The sequence below is a fragment of the Schistocerca cancellata genome, chromosome 3 (assembly GCF_023864275.1).
Source record: "Schistocerca cancellata isolate TAMUIC-IGC-003103 chromosome 3, iqSchCanc2.1, whole genome shotgun sequence".
NCBI lineage: Eukaryota > Metazoa > Arthropoda > Insecta > Orthoptera > Acrididae > Schistocerca > Schistocerca cancellata.
This window is the reverse complement of record NC_064628.1, coordinates 583,541,894-583,562,065: the sequence shown is the minus strand read 5'-3', so window position 1 is coordinate 583,562,065 and position 20,172 is coordinate 583,541,894. Positions and strand designations below refer to the sequence as shown.

Here is a 20,172-nt window from a genome sequence, read left to right as displayed (position 1 = left end):
TTGTGTAGGAAAGACTCTTGAGAACATGGCCAACCGTCGCCTTGTCTGGCTCCTCAAATCCTGAGGTCACCTGTGCTGTGTGGTTTAGGACGCTACATTTCTGCCCTTGGCAACTTAGTTCTACTGAAGGTTGCAATACAGGATCACTTATTATACCGAAACCATTTGATTGGTGTGTTTTTTGAACTCAAAGAAGCGTACGCCTCCACATGGAGGTACAGCATCCTTCACTAGCTTCATGAATGTGGACTCCTTGGGCATCTGCTACTTCTTATCCAATCCCTTCTCGAGGACTGGTGCTTTTGATATTTCATTTGTGATACATTGTCTGATTGATATGTTCATGGGACAGTGGCATCTCCTCTGCAGTCAGGAGCCCTCTTAAATGCTCATTGTTTGCGGATGACTTTGCAGTCTTCTACTCTGCCTCCAGTCTCAACAACAACACAGTTGCTACAGCTATCACAAGACGGGAGACATGGGCCAGTAAAACTTGTTTTAGGTTTTCACCAGAGACTGGGTGCATCAGTTTTAACCAAGCTCACAATGGGGGCAATATTTTACATGTTAAGAACACTGGTTGGTTTTATGGCATTTTATTTGACTCGAAATTAACCTAGCTCCTGCACCTGAAAGACCTATAATCAAAGGGCTTCAAATCATTGAATATTTTGTAGTGCCTCAGTGGAAAGGCATGAGGAGCTGACAGGGCATTGTTAGATTAAGGCAGCATGGTTTATGGGTCAGTCTGTATATCCTACCTCAAGATGATAGACACTGTCCACCATTAAGGCATTTGGATATTGACTGGAGCCTTTCGGACCAACTCAGTTCAGAGTCTGTGTGCAGGGGCTGGTGAACCACCATTCTGGATTGGCGGCACCTCCTAGCTCGACTGGCCTTGAAAATCTCAGCTCTGTCACTGTCATTGGCATTTTGTGTGATGGTGTACCACGTCTTTGAGCAGCTTTTGAGGAATTGGCGCCATGCGACCAAGCCATTTGTGCTATATTTTACTGACTGTTTCAAGAATCTGTATATATCAGACCTCCGAGTATGCAGCCAGGGATGGAACAGATTCCCGCCTTGCCGTTTTCAGAAGCTCAAAGTGATCTTAGCCTTGATACAGTACAGGAAAACTTGTACTCCAGGTTATGTTTTTACAACTCTGTTGTCTTCTGTTCCAAGTATGTACCACCATGTAGCATTGTCTATATGGATGCATCCCAGAAAGAGAATGCCCTTTGTTGTTCAGCTGTTTTCCCTGACAGGGTATTCAAAGTATGCCTCCTGATCCAATTCACAAACTGTTATGCAGAATTACATAGTATTATGACGGCACAGGAGTGGCTTCGCAAGCATCACAGTGCAAGGTTTCTCATGTTCTGACTTGCTCAGTGTGCTACAAGTGGTCCACCAAATGTATCCAGTAGACCAGTTGATTCAACTCATACATGATTCCTTACAGCTGCTCCAATGCCATGGAAAGGAGGTGGTCTTTTACTGGGTACCTGGATGCATCGGGATACAGGGAAATGACATGGCTGACAAAGCACCCAAAGAAGCATGCTGGGATGGTATTGTACATCAATGTGCTGTCTCTTTGCATACTATCATGTCATCACCCAACAAATGCATCGTGCATCAGTAGGAAACTGAATGGTTGGAGGTGGCAGAAACAAACTGCAGTCACTCTAATTGTTCACACAGGCATGGCAGACTTTGTGCCAACCTCACCAAAGGAAAGAAGTGCTGCACACCAGATTGCGCTTAGGACATAATTGTTGAACACACAGTTTGCTCATCTGACAGTAGATCCACTACTCTGATGTGGTGTACTGTAAAATATCGAAGTTGAGTGTTCTGTAGAAAGATAAGACGTCTTGGACAAAATTTCTAGTTGGTGTAATGAATGGTAGCTAGCTCTAAATGTGAAAAATGCAAGTTAACGAGGATGAGTAGGAAGAACAAGCCTTTTATTTCTGGATACAGTACTGCTAGTGTCCTACTTCACACAGCCAAGTCATTTAAATATCTGGGCATAACATTGAAAGCGATACGAAATGGAATGTGTGTGTGCGAACTGTCGTAGGAAAGGCGAATGATCGATTTCAATTTATTGAGAGAATTTTAGAAAAGAGGATTCTCCTTTAATGGAGACTGCGTATAGGACGCTGGCACACCTATTCTTGAGTGCTGCTCAAATTTTTTGGATACATAGCAGACCAGATTGAAGAAAGACATTGAAGCAATTCCAAGGCGGGCTGCTCGTTACGGAGATGCTTTGGGGTCTCGGATGGAAATCCCTGAAGATAAGGAGACATTCTTTTTCAGATACACTATTGAGAAAATTTAGAGAACCGGCTTTGGAAACTGACTGCCCCACAGTTCTGCTGTTAACCAACAACATTACGCATAGGGACCACAAAGATAAGATACGAAAAATTAGGGCTTACATGGAGGCAGATGGGTAGTCATTTTTCCCTTGCTCTATTTGCGAGTGGAACAGGAAGTGAAGTGGCTAGAAATTGTATAGGGTACCCTCTGCTATGCACCGCATGGTGGCTTGAGGAGTGTAGGTAGATGTAGATGTATTAGTACAAATGTAATAAAATCCTGTTTTTCTGCATTGATTTACATAATTATCTCTATCTTTGGAAGTATTCAATCTAGAAGGCTATGGTTTTCAGCTATTTATTCCATCATTTTATGTTCATGTTATGAGGTTGGATGCACTGTGTAAAAAGAAGTGGCAGTATTCCATATACATTTAGTGCTTTCTAAGTGTTGTGTTGTAAAGGTAATAGATAAACTCTAAATCCTAATGGAATATATGCAGCTAAAAACATTAACTCCAACATTATTATGCAACAGCAATAAGATACAACATATGACCTACATTCTTCCACAGGTCATGGAGTGATCGTACCACCTAACATGATCTTTGTCCACTGGGTGCCGATTGACGGCACAAGTAGTTAAGCTCAGGCAAAGGTACAGAGGAACGATTTAGGCACAAAAACAGCATACCATCTGCAGTGTATAGAGATTTAGCTCATCATGATCTTCTTTCTGAGTGTCTCCATGGTTGAATGAGTCTTTCAGTAATGTCATTTGGACCCACATATCAATAAAATATGCTTGTAGAAATGAAAACTTATACATGACACATATTCACATTTGCGAATAATGACAACCATCAGTTTCATAATGGAATGATGACAATGAAAATTTATGCTGGGCTGGAGCTCGAAACTGCATTTCCCTCTAACCATGAATGTGGTCGCCTTGTCATTAGGCTCTCCGAGCATGACTCACGTCCAGACCCCAACTTCCATATGTCGTCAGCCTGCACTCGTACATTCATTATGTATACTTCCATACAGGGGAGACACTTTACTTCAAAGTTGCTTGCCCAGTGTCTGCCAGATAAATATGATATTGCAGTGCCTGTGTTGTTCATAAGTATGATTGAAAGTTCCTTTGGACATGCAAGTCTGTTATCCAGTACTTCCGAAAAATTTCAGGTCTCTATCTGTCAGTTTCTGGAATAATGGGTCATTAATATTGCAGTTTTAACAGTGTAGGTATGGGGCACATGTACTCCCCTTAAGGGGGCTGGCAGGTGATCAGTTACTGATGTTTCTCGGTATTATAACAGGTCCTCTTGATAAGTATGTATTATTGTTCTTCTGTTGTGAATTTCACAATATACCAGGTCACAAATTCAGTTGCCTTGTCCATCCAGTTGTTGATTTAAATTTCGTGGTCAACAATGTGATCTGAGAACTGTAACTGTTTTCTGCTCCTCCTCCTCCCCCCCCCCCCCCCTTCCCCCCCTCCTCCTCCCGATTCTTTTAAGAAATTAAGAAACCCAAATGATTTTATAAATAAAACAATTTTGGATCTCTCTCTCCTCTGTTGTAATTACTGCTTTGAATAGGGGAAAAAAGAATTAAGATTTTGTTCACTCCCTTCTGTACTCTTGTTTTGTCTGGTGGAATAAACCACCACCTATTCTTCTGCACATTTTGACCATTTCGTTTCCTAACATTTCTATAAAGAATTTCAAATAGCAAAGGCTGAACCACATGTATGACAGACATTGGTGAAAACATTTTTACAGGGTTTGTAATTTGAACAGTAGTAAGCTGATCACCTCTGAAACTGTTTTGAAGCAGGACTGGTATACAGAATACCTTCTGGTGTTTTTCAGAATTACAACACACAAAAAGAATAGTCCAAATGATTTCATACTATGAGAATTTGTGGAACAGTGTTGTAGCAAAAAGTTATATGATAAAAAAAATTAAAAAAGTAATATTGTAGAACAAAAGCAAACTGGTGCTTTTCATTTATTATTATATGATAAATGTAAAGGCCTGACATACTCCTTTGTATGCTTGGAATAGTCATTGTTTCGATAAACTTGGCCATTGGTAAATTGTCTGGTAATGTGTAAGCAAGTATCAGTATGCTTTAGTGATGCCAGAACACATCATAACGGCCTGTGAATGAGAGTGAATGGGCTAGAAGATTTAGTCTCAGAGAAATGGGTTTGTCGTACCATGACTTTCATACAGTGTGTGTTGTTAAAACAGTGATCATGGATTGAACCATGGGGTAGAAAGTAGACATCTATATTTGTTGCTGTGGCACTGCTTCTCTGAGTGGCAAAATGTAGCATTTTCAGGCAAGAACATCATCAGCCTGTCGTACAGTGATAGCCGTTATTTAAAAACTATTTCTGTGATGCCTGAAGTCTGACAACCTTCATTGATGAACAGCATAACGAACACCAGGCATGATAGTTTCAGGTGTGTTGCATGCAATGTGCAGTTTTGCCTTGTATGTTTTGTCATATCAACAGGAACCTTATATAAGGGAGGCTTTAGTATGAGGTGATGTTCTTTCCTCATGCAGCTCCATAAGAGATATTTCAGAAGTATCATGTGCTACCATATGTAGGATGGGATATACAGGAATTGTTTGATCCTGCTTTTCTGGTATCCAAGTCCATCTGAAAAGTTACCCATGCTACATCTCTGTAATGTGGTTTGGCATCCATCAATTATAATTGATGTCTAGTGGACTAGCATACAAGCCATGAGGAGGGATGTTCAAAGGAATATACCCAGGCGCTCTGTGTTTTTGTGTGTTCCAAAATTTAGTCCCTGATGGCATCATGTAGGGGATTCATACAATACTAGATTCTTGGGGTATTAAGTTAATTTCATCTGTTTCCTTCTTAGTGTTGCTATTTTCACTCAGATTAGTGTGTTTATGATATGTGAATGTGACGTTTAATTTTCTGAGTGCTTTGAATCAGGAGTTTTAAGAAAAAAATTTTCTTTGCTGGCAGTTTTCATCCCTGTTTTAGTTGGAACTGCATATAATGTGTTTCAGTAGATATAACTGACACCAACTGTACACTTTCTTGTATATAGCCCTTCAATTCCCATATTGTATCACAGTATTTTAATTTTATTGTGATTCCTTTCAGGTTGTATGACTGGCAGACAATGAACAGAAAGGATGTGCGGGACATCATCAAGGGCCAAGCTGCAAATACGCAACTGGAATTTGAGCAGAGGACTAAAGAAGTCATTGTCCAGTTTGCAGAACAGGTTTGTTGGTGCTTCACACTATTCTGCAAAATGGTGGCATCAGTTTAGATTTTCTGGCAGTATCTACACCAGTGAATGAGAACACAATTTCCCGCAGTGAGATAGAATGCTGCCTGGTATTGTGGTCACATGACACAGGAAGGAAAATATATAGTTGAGCAGGGGAATCATGCTGGTAATGATGCAGGCCACATCTGGTGAAATCCAAAGACATAAGCAAATTTGACAAAAAGCAAATTGTTATGACACCTGCACCTGAGAACAAGCTTCTCAGAAGTGATGGAGGTGGCTGTGCTGTTCATGTGCTGTTGTGGGGTGTATGTGGAAAGGGTTGAATGTCAGTGAAACCAAGAGTAAACAAAAAGTTGTTGGATGTCAATATTTTGTCAAGGAACATTGTGGTTGGAGAGTGGCCTGCTCTATAAAGCAGGATAGGTGGCGATCTAGGACAGATCTGAGAGTGTACATTACTGGTGGACATTGTTGAACATGGGGTTTCACTGCATACACTCCCTATTTTTCCTACGTTGACCCAACAACATTGTCAATTAAATTTACAGTGGACGTGGGTCATTGAGATTGCACCAGTCAGCGGAAACAAGTTGCCTGGTCAGATTAGTAATGTTTGTTTTTACGCTGGGTGAATGTAGTGTCCAAATGTATTGTCATCGAGGTGAGTGGCTGCTTGAAACATGCACCACACCATGGACACAGGGCAGTAGGAACAGTGTTGTGCTGTGGATGTATTCACCTGAGCTTCTGTGGACCCGGCAATTATTGGCAGGCACACAGGTCTGTGGCTATTTAAATGCTAACAACTTGCCTAGGATGACGTAGAATTTCAGGTCGCAAGAGCACAAAGAACAATCAGGTTTAGCAAAAGGTGGTCAGAACAGGTGGTTTTAGACTTGTTAAAATGCTGCATTAGCTCCAAGAAAGTATTGGAATCCTATAGGGGTGTTTCTATCAAACATGAAAGTGCATTTTCCCCATATCAATTCCATCTGATGGATTGAAAACAAAGATCTAGATGTGGGTTTTAAGCAGTTTCCCACATCTGGTTAGATGAATACTGGGCTGGTACTCACGTACTGCCTCAGTTACTCGATTCAAAAATGTTCTCTTACTTTGATGAGGTACACACATTCTGTCCCAAGGGGGGACATGACAGGAATGGCATTCAGCCACCCTCTGTCACTAACATTACCACATCCAGAACAATATGCCAACCTTGTGATACACAGGATAAGGCCAGAAAAGGAAGGTACCAGGTTGCCAATAACTATGTACTCAGACAGGGATGCAATAAGACAACTCCTGATAACATCTTGACAGTGTGCTCTTCTTTTTTCTAGTCTGTACAGTAGAAACACAGGTACCAATCTTCCACTCCAGCTGAGTACTACTGGAGGAAGACAAGTGAAATTTTTTTTCCAACAACACTGAGGGATGTAACTGGCCTTCCCCTGTACAGGACTCTGAATCTGACATTTGAGGCTCACAAGAATACTGCTAGATGCAATGAAATCCATGCAGTGTGTTGCAGCATCTAAGAAATGAGACTGTAACAGTTTCTTCGTAGATAGCTGAGGAATGTTCATTGTGCTGCTGGTCAAGGCCGTGGAATGTGCAGTCAACATCGGGATTTCTTAGAATCAGGAAGCTACTCAATTACTTTCAGTGTTGGGTCAGGAGCTATCACTTGCTATTGATAACTTACTATTGCTGGAAACAGTAATTCACACCGACATCTTACAGGTATATAACATTTGGGAAGCAAAACATCCCCACACAGTTACACAGAAAGGGGTTCGAGAAACAACTTCCCACACTTCCAGTACTCTTATAGTCCTTTCTTTTGATATAATTTTTCAGGTATCAAGATGGTGACACTTTATGAAGTACGTATGAGTAAGAGAATGGGAGACATTCAAGGATCAGTTTTAAGTATTACAAATGTAATTTTCTGTTTTCTGCCTCCCTTTCAGCATTACAACAGACGTGTGTTAGTTGCAGGTGGTGATAAGGTGGTTGGAGGAATGAGAAAAAACTACCATTTATAAACTATGCGTGTTGCCTAATCATTCTTACAACTTTATTGGCCAATCTGTACTTCCAATGAGCCACATAGTTCTCAGTTTCAAGGAAGTTGTGAGGGCTTCTGGAGCTCGCTTTTGACAAGAAGTGGACAAAGTTGCCACCACTACACCTTTCTAGGGTCAAAGATCTGAAAACATTAAATACCCTTGCAGTGCTCTACTTACAGGTCGTGGACACCTTTATAGTACTGTTTCATGCAATCTCAACTGAATTAAAACACCAAGTTTCCAGGTCTGCAGTACCAGCATAGCTAAAGATTATTAATGTTGCCTGTTACGAGGTGGTTTGGCTGCACTAATGCAGTCTTACCTCTGTGCCAAGGATTGTGAGCTGCCATTAGTGAACTGGCTACGACTCCACAGGCTGTATCAGTCAAGTCATGTGTTTTCCAATAATTAAACATCTTCCTGTAGAAATAGATTTTTCAAATTATCCTTCTGCAAAAAAATCAGTAATGATCTGCACAAAACACGAGCTAATGATACTTCGTGTCATCCAAATATCGTGCCTTATATAGGAGTGGAGCCAACTTTAGTAAATTATAAAACAAAAAATTATTTTACATTTCCATTTGCAAAGAAAGCATGGTACTCTATATTTTTTGTTCAGACTATCCTTTCATTTGGCATCACAGTTGTCACCCCCCCCCCCCCCACCCCCGCCCCAGGGGGCTCATCACTCTTGGCTACCATGGGGCCCCAGCCCTTGCAGCATTTTTTCCCTTCTGTGCTGCGCGTCTATCCTCTTGCTATTCTTTTTTTCCTCCCTGGGGGAACATGTCTGGGATGTTATTGGGAATGTTCTGCATTGTCTGTCGCTGAGGTATGAACAGTCTCGCCTTTGTTTTTCACTCTCTTTTCCTTTCTTTGTTTCCCTACTCCTCTTGTTCCTCCGCTTTTGCATTTTAGGTCCCTCTTTTTTGTCTTCCTCCCTGTGCACTCCTGAAGGCTGGCACATGCATCTGACGCATAACAAGCAACTGGGTAATGCGTAATTCCCAGTCGTGGGTTGACAGGTAGGGTTCGCCCATATCCCCTCGTACAGGCCAGGCCCAGGGAGGGGTGATTGCCTCAGCTGCAACCTTCTCAAATTGCCGATTGGTTCCTCCGTCAGGTGCTCGGGTGGTGTGACCTGAGGTGTTAACAATCACCTAAGGCAGGTGCGCTCCCTTGTGAAGGGAGCCCCCACTTGGAAGGAGTGCATCATTGGAGACACTGGCAGTCATGGGGAATTTTCTCGCAGTGAGTCACTCATCTTCCCAATATACATCTATTAAACGTAAACATAATGAGGCTAATGATTCCAAGACCATTCCCACTGCACCACGGTTCCTCGTGATCTCACTTACTGAAGATGGTCAGTCCTTCACCATGGTCAATCCCTTTATTATTCAGAAAGGTGTTGATGCAATTGCCGGCCCTGTGAAATTCTGATCTCGTCTACAGAATGGCACTTTACTTTTGGAGACTGCTTCTGATTCTCAAGCAGAAAAACTGCTTGCTGCCTTGCTTCTCCATGGCCACCCTGTTCGTGCCGAGGCCCATAGAACTTTGAATTCTTCCCGTGGTGTAATTTACACAAGGCTGCTCGGTGGTCTAACTGAGGCTGAAATCCAGTCTTTCCTCTCTAAACAGGGTGTCATATCTGTCCATTGTGTAATGAAAATGGTAGATTCCTCCTTAGTGCCCACCCGCACTCATTTCCTCACCTTTGATAGAGTGGTGCTGCCGTCAAAGATGCTATTAAATTATCACAGTCTGGCTGTACATTCCAAACTTGATGCGCTGCTACCAGTGTCATCGTTTCAACCACACTAGAACATCTTGTTGACACCAACCTGTGGTAGGGATGCACACAAGGGCGATTGTCCATCTCCTCTTCCCCGCTGTATCGACTGCAATGGAGGCCATGCCGCATCCTCTCAGGATTTTCCTGTGTCTCTTGATGAGCGGATGAGCGAGCTGTCAAAGAGATCCGGATAAAGGAAAAAGTGCATTACACAGTAGCTTGCAAGCTACTGGCTAGTCACAAACCCTGTGTTCTCCTGTGTGGCACCTATAGTTCTGTTCCTGTTACCCGTCGCTGCATGAAGAACATGACCACACAGACATGTGACCTCAAATTCAGCTCTGAGGTTGTGAAATCGCCCAGTGTCACGGTAACATCACCATCCCCCCTGTCCAGCTGTGCAACAAACTGTCAAACTCTCGCCTCAAGGGGCGAAGCCACCAGCTAAACAACCAGTGATCTGGAAATGACATAAGGAGAACTCCTGTGAAGACTTCCTCCATCCCTCCAGCCAAACAGCCAAGTCTTCCTCTAACCGGAAAAGCTCGAAGAAATCCACCAAAGGCAAACTGTGTTCTCCTTCGCTGACTCAAAGGTCCTCTTAGACAGTGTCTCCCCGTGGTACATTAGTCCGCCCGGCATCTGTATCGCCGGTGCGCACCACCAACTGTTTTTCAGTGTTGGACTCCACAGGCCAACCGCACAAGCAAGTCGATGCTTTTGTGCACCCTATGGAGCAGGTTCCTTCTGCTTCTGTGCCCTGTAGTAGCGACTTTACACCAGCTGTCAATCGGCAGCCGCCGAGTTGACACACCTACACCTCTTTCTCATCATGGCTGTCCTCCTGTGAAACATTCATGGCCTTTGGTCCCACAAAGACAATTTTCAGCTGCTTTTAGCTTCACAGCATCCCCTTATACGCTGCCTTCAGGAAACGAAATTGCGCCCTCATGACCCCTTTGAGCTTTCACATGACTTACTGATTCATTTTGAACTTCCCCCTGAGGTCGGCATTCCGTTCCGCAGTGGTCGTCATGCTGCTCATACGGGATGACATTCGTAGTCAACCCATCTCCCTGACTACCCATCTTCAAGCTGTTGCAGTTCGACTTTTCCTTCCCCACCTGACTTTTTTCCTCTGTACCATTTATGTCCTTATGTCCTTCCGTCATTTGATATCACCAGGGCAGACTTCCTTCAGCTTGTTGGACAGCTGCCTCCCACATGTTTGCTACTAGGTGAGTTTCATGCGCATCATCCACTTTGGGTTCTCCCAGGACCTGTCAGAGTGGTGCCCTATTGGCTGACGTTCTTAACCAACTTAGCCTCTTCTGCCTTAACATTGGAGCACCCACTTTCCTTTCCAACTGATCGCACACCTATTCCCATTTCGACCTATCCTTCTGCTCTGCCCAGCTTGCCCATTGTCTTGAGTGATCTGTTCTTTCTGACACCTACTTGAATGCCCATTTACCATGTGCTATCCGTTTGCTGACTCATACCCCATCCACGTGCACACCCAAGTGGTAGCTTACCTAAGGGTGACTGGCAGCTTTACTCCTCCCTGGCCACCTTTGAAGAACAAGATTTCCCCAGTTGTGATGCCCAGGTGGACTATCTCACAAACATTATCCTTACTGTTTCAGAACGTTCCATTCCTCATACTTCCTCTTTACCTCGTCGTGTCGCAGACCCTTGGTGAACTAAGGCATGCTGCGACGCAATTCACTCATGCAGAGGTGCTCTCTGCATTTTCAACTGTCATCCTATGACAGTCAACTGCGTTCATTATAAACAAATGCGTGCAAAATGTCATCGTGCTCTTCAGGATAGCAAAAGAGCTAGCTGAATTTCATTCACTAGTTCTTTTAACAGTTCCATCCCTTCCTTTGTCGTATGGGCCAACCTCCGACAGCTCTCTGGGACTGAGATCCAATCCCCAATTTCCGGCCTGGCAATAGCAGATGAGTTGTTGTGGACCCTGTTGCCATCTCAAATACTTTGGGCCACCATTTTGCGGAAGTTTCGAGCTCTTCCCTCTATCACCCTGTCTTCCTCCATTGGAAACGAGAGGAGGCGGCTTGGGCGATACCCTTCTCCTCTCCAAATTGTGAGTGCTGCAATGCCGCCTTTACTATGAAGGAGCTGGATCAAGCTCTCAGTTCATCCCAATCCTCCATCCTAGGGCCAGACACCATCCACATTCACATGTTGCAGTACCTTTCTCTTGCGGGCAAGCACTTTCTGCTTAATGTGTACAACTGCATCTGGGCAGAGGGCACATTTCCCGGGTGCTGGCGTGAAGCCACTGTCATAACCATACCTAAGCCCAGTAAGGACAAAAACCTTCCTTCTAGCTACTGCCCCTTTTCTCTTACCAGCTGCGTTTGCAAGGTGACGGAACGTGTGATTCATACCCAGCTGGTACTGGTGGCTTCACACGGAACTTTGCAATAGTACCTTTGTATACACTAATGGCTTTTGCACTGACCATGGAGTCAGGTGTGCCTTCATCATTGGCACCAGTATTGGCTTCCGGCACACTGCTCAGTATTTACAGCCGAGCACTTTGCCTTGTATCAGGCCATGGAATACATCCGGCGACACAGCCTTTTCAATTGTGTCCTCTGCTCAGACTCACTCAGTGCCCCTCAAAGTCTGTGTGCACTGTACACTGCCCATCCCTTAGTGCAGGGGGTCCAAGAAAACTGTCACTTATTCACTCTTGGTGGAGCCAGTGTGATGTTTCTGTTGGTTCCTGGCCATGTCGGTGTGCCAGGAAATGAGACTGATGGCGCTGCTGCCAAGGCTGCAGTCCTCGTACCTCAGCCTGCGAGTACCTATATTCCCTCCAATGATCTGTCTGTCTCCGCCTGTCAGGTGGTGGTGGCGGCCCTTTGGCATCGCCAATGGTCCTCCCTTCATGGGAATAAGCTCTGGCTTATTAAGCCTTTCCCAGTGGCTTGGACGACCTGCTCTTGGCCCTCCCGCCGGGAGGAGGTCATTTTAATTAGGTTGCGTTTTGGGCACTGCCTTTTTGAACTATCGCCATTTGCTACATGGCGCTGCCCCACCACATTGTACACATTGCGCCCAAGTTTTAACTGTCCACCACTTCATGATGGAATGCCCATTTTTTTAACTGTTTATATACCCACTTGGGTTTGCCGTCTGATTTGTAGGCCATTTTAGCAAATGACACACGAGCTGTTGACTACGTTTGACTTTTTATCTGCCAAAGCAATGTGGCAAAGGCCACTAAATTTTAGTTTTGGAGCTCTGTTTCTATATGGTATCCTTTTTAGCCCTTTTTCTGTGTGCCTGTTCTTAGTTGTCTTCTATTATGTCAATTGGGACTGACGTATAGTTGTTTTTTAACTCCTCTCTGTCTTTGTATTCCCTAGTTTTGACTTGGGCACGTATGACCCCTAGTTGTTTTTTGTGCCCTAAAGCAAAACAAAACCAAAACAAAAACCGAACAGTTGTATGCCTGTCTGCACTTACAATCATTCTCAGATAGTATTCTTAATGATCAGTGTAGCAAATGAATTCTGGTTTTTTTTTTAAAAGGTGAGGTATTCTTGTTCTTGAGAAAATTGGAGCAGATGAACTCATTCAAATTATGAAATCACTCGGCCTCTTCAAAACATTTAAGTGTGTTGCAAGCTGTCTAGTGCCTGTGCCCAACAGAGAAACCAGTCCAGTCCATCCAGCACCGCATCTTCTGACTATAGCATATAGGGAAGGAGGTGATGCTATGCTGGATTTGAGGGTGTACAAAATATAAGGGAAATGCATGGACACATACAGTAGCCTAGGAGGCATCCACAACATCTTTAGTAACACAGTGTGCCATCCCCCTTGTGCAGTTTCCTCATTGAGATGGACACCACTGAATCAGTGGGAAGAGAAATTGTTGGAAGTGAGGGATAATAAGCTGGAGTTGATGGAACTTGCTACATGGCTGTAGTGGTAATCCTTGCAGCTACAAATGTGACGTGACGTGCTCCTAGTGCACTCAAAAATTGGTTACTGGTGTGTGATGCATAGATTTGTTCTTTGTGCATTCATTACCTGTGGTTTATGAACATAAGTATGCTACACTTCAGAAGACTGTGCCCAATTTGCACATCAGTGGAGAGGCCATAATTAGGCTAGGGATTGTTCTCTGCTGTAGGCAATGACACACAAGGTATCAGTCATAGACAGACTTTGCAGATGGCATTGGTAAGGAACAGGCAGCATGGTTCACAAGTTGGTTTGATGAACCAACCCTATTACTTTCTAACATTTTTCGAGTTATTTATAGCAATTTTGTGCACTTTGTTATACAATTTTACTTAGTTATGTACAGTCATGTGCAACTATTTGCTCACCTACAACATCTGCAACTATTTGTTCATCTACAGCATCCGGTAGATGATTTCTACTATCAGCAACACAGTGCATAACTCTCAGATTGTATCAGAATAGATTGAGAAATAGTCTACATTATTAGTGTGAGATTGAGAAATAGTCTACATGCTTAGTTAGATTGAGAAACAGTCTACATTATTAGTGTGAGATTGAGAAATAGTCTACATGATTAGTGTGGATGTATGGTTTCCCATGTCATGTTTCCTAATCCTATTGAACATATACGAGACGCCATAAATATCTTGGTTCTAGCTCTGACCAATCTTCTTGAGTTGTGGGCTGCTATTGAGCAGTCATGGATTTGGATGGCTCCCCATTGCTTCAAGTGGCTCTTGTAATTCTTACCACAACGTATCGCTGCAACCATACGAGCAGAAGGAGGTGCTACATGTTACTAGACTGTTCTGTTATTCAGTTACTCATGATAGTAATTGTTCACCAATATAATATAGCATACCATGTTTACTGAGCATTATGTCTTGTGAAATATTATCATCTTGTACCTGCAGATGTGAATAGGCTACAACAAAAACTGCTATATTAAAATGTTTTGACTTGTATGTTACAGTGAAGACTGATTTGAGGTAACTTCGTGTGTGTGTGTGTGTGTGTGTGTGTGTGTGATGGGAAACTCAACCTTGTTTTTTGCAGCTTTTAATTTTTGTATATTTTTTAATAGGGTCTCAATGCTGCTCTATTCTATGATAATCCTGATGTCCGGAGTTACGTCTCCCTGGTACCTACAAGTGCCATTACAGGGGAGGGCATGGGAAATCTGCTGGCTCTTATTGTTGACAGCTGTCAGAATATGTTGGCAAAGAGACTGATGTACTCAGAGGAACTTCAGGTGAGATCATGAAATCAATTTTGAATATTATTTAAGTTACTTTGGACAGCATTGTCCAAAATGTCACTAGTATTTCTTTAATAGGTAAACATTTTTTTATCTGCACAAGGTTAGAAATTGGTCCATGCTGCAAAGTATTTTTAATGTATAAAAATAACATTAACAAAAGTATACAGAATTCATACAGGCAATCTATAAAATTAGACTGTTGATTCAAGTGATGGTTAAATCATGAGAATGTTTTGTTGACTGCTTTATTCAGTGTTTACATTTTGTGGCATACAGTAGCAATGGTAGTGGTTCTTAAGTTAAATAGTGACAAAGTTGTTGGTGAATTGCTTTTTGGTTATTAAATTTAGTAGTCTTCAGTGGTGTCTCATGCTGTTTCTCGTGAGATAATGGTTAAATAAATTTTCTGAAACTTTCACTCATCGTGTTTCATAAAGTTGTTTGCACGTTGTAATCATTTATTAAATTTTAGTAGGTCAGTTTTCAGCCAGCGCTGTTACTATTTGTAGTGAAATATTTCAGAAAACACTTTTGGTTCACTGTGTTTACTTTCGTCACTGTTCCAGTGGATGCTTGAATTTTTAGTTTTAGATAAGAAATTGTGTGAAGTTTGTGTGGTATTGGTATTAGTTGTGGTTTAGTAGTATTAATAGAAGTAGTTGCTTTCTTAATAGTGGACAGAAGTCGAGTTCACTATTGTTAGTTCTGTAAATCATTCTAGCATAGTAACTGAACTTGAAAAGATAGACATTTAGTTTTCTTCAGTAATTGTTAACATTTTACCATGAGTGAGAAGTGTGGGCTTTGTTGTAGGTTTGCGAGTAGTGGGTTACGATATGAGATTTGTTCAAAGTATTTTCATTGGGGGATGCAGTGGGAATGCCAGTGGGCATTCTAATGAGACCCCCTCCAGGAAATGCAGACTTTGTAGCAGAGATAAGCTAATAGAGAAGTAGGAGCGTAAGGTCTGTGCCATTCAGGTGCAGTCACAAAACACAAAGGAGGAACTAGATAGGATGTGGAGGGAAAAGGGTGCTGGAAATGGGAACTGGCTGTTGGTAAGAAGGCAGCTAGGAAGAGGAGATATTCAGACAGTTGTACTTGGTCTAGGAGCCTTTTGTAGCTATAGCTGTAGGAAACATGCAGCAGACTTCAGCAATTAGAGAGCCTAAGTCAGTTGCAAATTCTAATAGAAGGAAGGATGTTCTGCTGCTAGGTAGTTCTCATGGTAGAGGTGTAGGCCAGCACTTGCAGGGAGCGAGTACCATATCACCAGCATTGTGGAGCGTAGTGCAGGATTGACTCAAGTGAATGTGAATCTAGAGAAGTTATGTAGGAATTTTATGAAACAAGATCTGGTAGTGATTGTGGGTGGAGCTGGGAATAGTCTTGATAGGGACGAGGAGTGTGATGTAGGTGGTGACCAGGAAAAGGTAGCTGCTCAAACTGGTGGCACAAATGTGCACTTCATGCAAATGTTTCAGCTTCATGGTCAATGTCATTTTAACGCTGCTATTAGGCATGTTAACCTGGGGCTTGAGAAGGCACTGGTGGCAGAGTGCGTGGCTCACTTTGCAGTGATGCTGGTTGAGCCTATCAATAGCTCGGGTTTCAGTAGGCATGATCTGCACCTCACTAGATATGGGAAGGGTAGGTTGGCAGATCCTCCAACCCTGTTCCACTCGCGAGTAGTGCATGGGAAGAATGATTGTCAGTACGCCTCTGTGTTGGCTCTAATTTCTCGAATTTTCTCCTCGTGGTCAGTATGCAAGATGTATGTGGGGGGAAGTAATATGGTGTCTGAGTCGTCCTGAAAAGTGCTGTCTTGAAATTTCAATAGTAAATCTCTCCGTGATGCACAAAATCTCTCTTGTAACTTCTACCAGTGGAGTTTGTTTAGCATCTCCGTAACGCTCTCTTGGCAGCTAAATGATCCCGTGACGAAATGCATCGCTCTTTGTTGGATCTTCTCTATCTCTATCAGTCATACCTGATAGGGATTCCAGATAGATGAACAATACTCAAGTATCAGGCAAGCAAGCACCTTATAAGTCACTTCTTTCATGGGCGAGTTAAATTTCCTTAAGATTCTTCCGATGAATCTGAGTCTCGTGTCTGCTTTTCGCACTATCTGTTGTATATGGTCATTCCACTTAAGGTTGCTCTGGACAGTTACGCCTAGATATTTTATAGCAGACGCTGTCTCCAGCTGTTTGTCATCAATAGTGTAGCTGTAAAGTAGTGGATTTCTTTTCCTAACAAAGGAACCACCTTCAAAGGTGGTCAGGTATCCAAGTAGTGAAGGAATTAGTATATTTCATCAAAGTATAAGAGGTATTAGAGATAAAGTTAGTGAACTACTTATAGATGTTGACAATTCAGAGGCCTTCTTAAACAGGATACAGATTAGCTGGCTGTTTTTTAAGTAGTTGTTTGCGGGGTGAGGAACTGGCCATGTACATAAAAAGAGGTATTCCAGTTACACTGCACTGAACAGGAATTTGAATGTTATGCAGGTGCAGTTGAATTTAATGAAACTAAACTTCTAATTGTTGTTATTTATAGGACCCTTAACTCTGACTTCAGAGCATTTCTGCTCAAGCTAGAGAGGGTTCTTTGTTCACTTTATCGGAAATACCAAAAATTAGTTGTTATAGTGACTTCAATATTAATTTTGTATGTTATCATGAAAGAACAAGGATGTTGGAAGATATTCTAAATTCATATGACCTGATGCAGACACTGTTTTTTCCAGCCAGGCTGCAGGGAAACCGTAGCACATCCAGAGATAGTATTTTTATTCGTTCTCATTACTAGATGGGCATTCTGTTAGTAAAAGGGTGAATAGCCTTTCAGACCATGATACGTAAATTTTGACAATAAAAGCTTTTTATACTCAAACAAATGCTATACATGATTACAAACTATGTGAAAAGCTAATCCAATGGCAATAGATCCAACGACAATAGTGTGTTTTTTTAAACCTCCTGATGGAACAAGAGTGGCAGGATGTTTATAGAACCAATAATATAGCTGACAAATATAATGCTTTTCTTAACACATTTCTCATGCTCTTTGAAAGTTTCTTTCCATTAGAATGTTCTAAATAGGGCACAAGCAGTAAAGGCAATCTGGGTGGCTAACTAGTGGGATAAGTATATCATTTAGAAAAAAAAAGTGGGAATTATGTCAAAATGTTAGAAATAGTCAAAATTTACTATAGCCCTTTACAAACAGTACTGTAAGGTGCTTCAATTGTTATTAGGAAGGCAGAGAGTATGTGGTACACAAATACAATAGCTAACTCATAGCATAATATTAAAACTATATGGTCAGTTGTGCAGGAAGTGCGCTGGTCAGAGGCCAAGGTCGAGAATATAAAGTCAATACGTAGTAAAAATGTTTCTGTTCAATCACTTTGTGAACATTGCTGGTGAATTAAATAAAAACTTAGTTTGTACAGAGAATCATATCACTCTCTTGCAAAATTCCTTTCCGAGACTGATATCTGAAATAATCCTCTGTGATACTGACAAGTGGGAGATTGAATCAATAATTAAATCACTGAAGACTAAAGACTTTCATGGAAATGGTAGGGAAACTAGCAGAATATTAAAGTACTGTGCTGCACACACTAGCTCTGTGTTTAGCCATTTTCCTTTAGTAATGGTGAGTTTCCTGAACAATTAAAGTAGTCAGTAGTAAAGCCGCTTTATGAAAAGGGAGCAAGGGATAATGTAGACAATTTTAGAACTTACTACTGAGCTTTCAGTGTTTGTTAAAGTTATTGAAAAGGCTGTGTATGTAAGGATAATTCATCAATGTATTTCACATAATTTGCTATCAAATGTATAGTTCGGTTTTAGAAGTGATTTAACAAATGAAAATGCTATATTCTATTTCCTGTGTGAGGCACTAGATGAACTAAATAAAAGGTTTTCAATACTAAGCATCTTTTTTGCTTTAATTGAGGTTTAGATTAGATTAGATTAGTACTTGTTCCATAGATCATGAATACGACACCTCGTAATGATGTGGAACGTGTCAAGTTAATAAAAGGTGTCTATACAAGATATTACATTACACAAAATATTACATGACACTCAATATTTTTTTTGTGAAGGTTGGGAAATTACCCACTTACTATATCCAAGAATTCATCTAATGAGTAGAAGGAGTTGCCATTAAGAAATTCTTTTAATTTCCTTTTAAATGTTATGACTGTCTGTCAGACTACTGATGCTATTAGGTAACTGATATATAATAGAAGGAAACATTCCACGAAGGAAAAATATACCTAAAAACAAAGATGATGTGACTTACCAAATGAAAGTGCTGGCAGGTCGACAGACACACAAACAAACACAAACATACACACAAAATTCTAGCTTTCGCAACCAACGGTTGCCTCGTCAGGAAAGAGGGAAGGAGAGGGAAAGACAAAAGGATTTGGGTTTTAAGGGAGAGGGTAAGGAGTCATTCCAACCCCGGGAGTGGAAAGACTTACCTTAGGGGGAAAAAAGGACAGGTATACACTCGCGCACACACACACATATCCATCCGCATATACACAGACACAAGCAGACATTTGCAAAGGCAAAGAGTTTGGGCAGAGATGTCAGTCGAGGCGGAAGTACAGAGGCAAAGATGTTGTTGAAAGACAGGTGAGGTATGAGCGGCGGCAAATTGAAATTAGAAATTAGTGGAGATTGAGGCCTGGCGGATAGTGAGAAGAGAGGATATGCTGAAGGACAAGTTCCCATCTCCGGAGTTCTGACAGGTTGGTTTTAGTGGGAAGTATCCATATAACCCGGACGGTGTAACACTGTGCCAAGATATGCTGGCCGTGCACCAAGGCATGTTTAGCCACAGGGTGATCCTCATTACCAACAAACACTGTCTGCCTGTGTCCATTCATGCGAATGGACAGTTTGTTGCTGGTCATTCCTACATAGAAGGCTTCACAGTGTAGGCAGGTCAGTTGGTAAATCACGTGGGTGCTTTCACACGTGGCTCTGCCTTTGATCATGTACACCTTCCGGGTTACAGGGCTGGAGTAGGTGGTGGTGGGAGGGTGCATGGGACAGGTTTTACACCGGGGGCGGTTACAAGGGTAGGAAGGTGGTTTGGGGATTTCATAGGGATGAACTAAGAGGTTACGAAGGTTAGGTGGACGGCGGAAAGACACTCTAGGTGGAGTGGGGAGGATTTCATGAAGGATGGATCTCATTTCAGGGCAGGATTTGAGGAAGTCGTATCCCTGCTGGAGAGCCACATTCCGAATCTGATCCAGTCCCGGAAAGTATCCTGTCACAAGTGGGGCACTTTTGGGGTTCTTCTGTGGGAGGTTCCGGGTTTGAGGAGACGAGGAAGTGGCTCTGGTTA

General features: G+C 42.2%; 1 protein-coding gene across 3 annotated transcripts in view; it reads left to right on the top strand.

Annotated features, from left to right (window-relative positions):
* Window positions 1–20,172, top strand: part of LOC126175441 (eukaryotic translation initiation factor 5B) — a 392,901-nt gene that overhangs the window by 150,463 nt on the left and 222,266 nt on the right. For all 3 annotated transcript variants that reach the window (XM_049922245.1, XM_049922244.1, XM_049922243.1), the window contains exons 12-13: window positions 5,504–5,627; window positions 14,611–14,778. In XM_049922245.1, coding sequence (XP_049778202.1) covers window positions 5,504–5,627; window positions 14,611–14,778 — 292 coding nt within the window. The remainder of the gene's footprint in view (window positions 1–5,503; window positions 5,628–14,610; window positions 14,779–20,172) is intronic.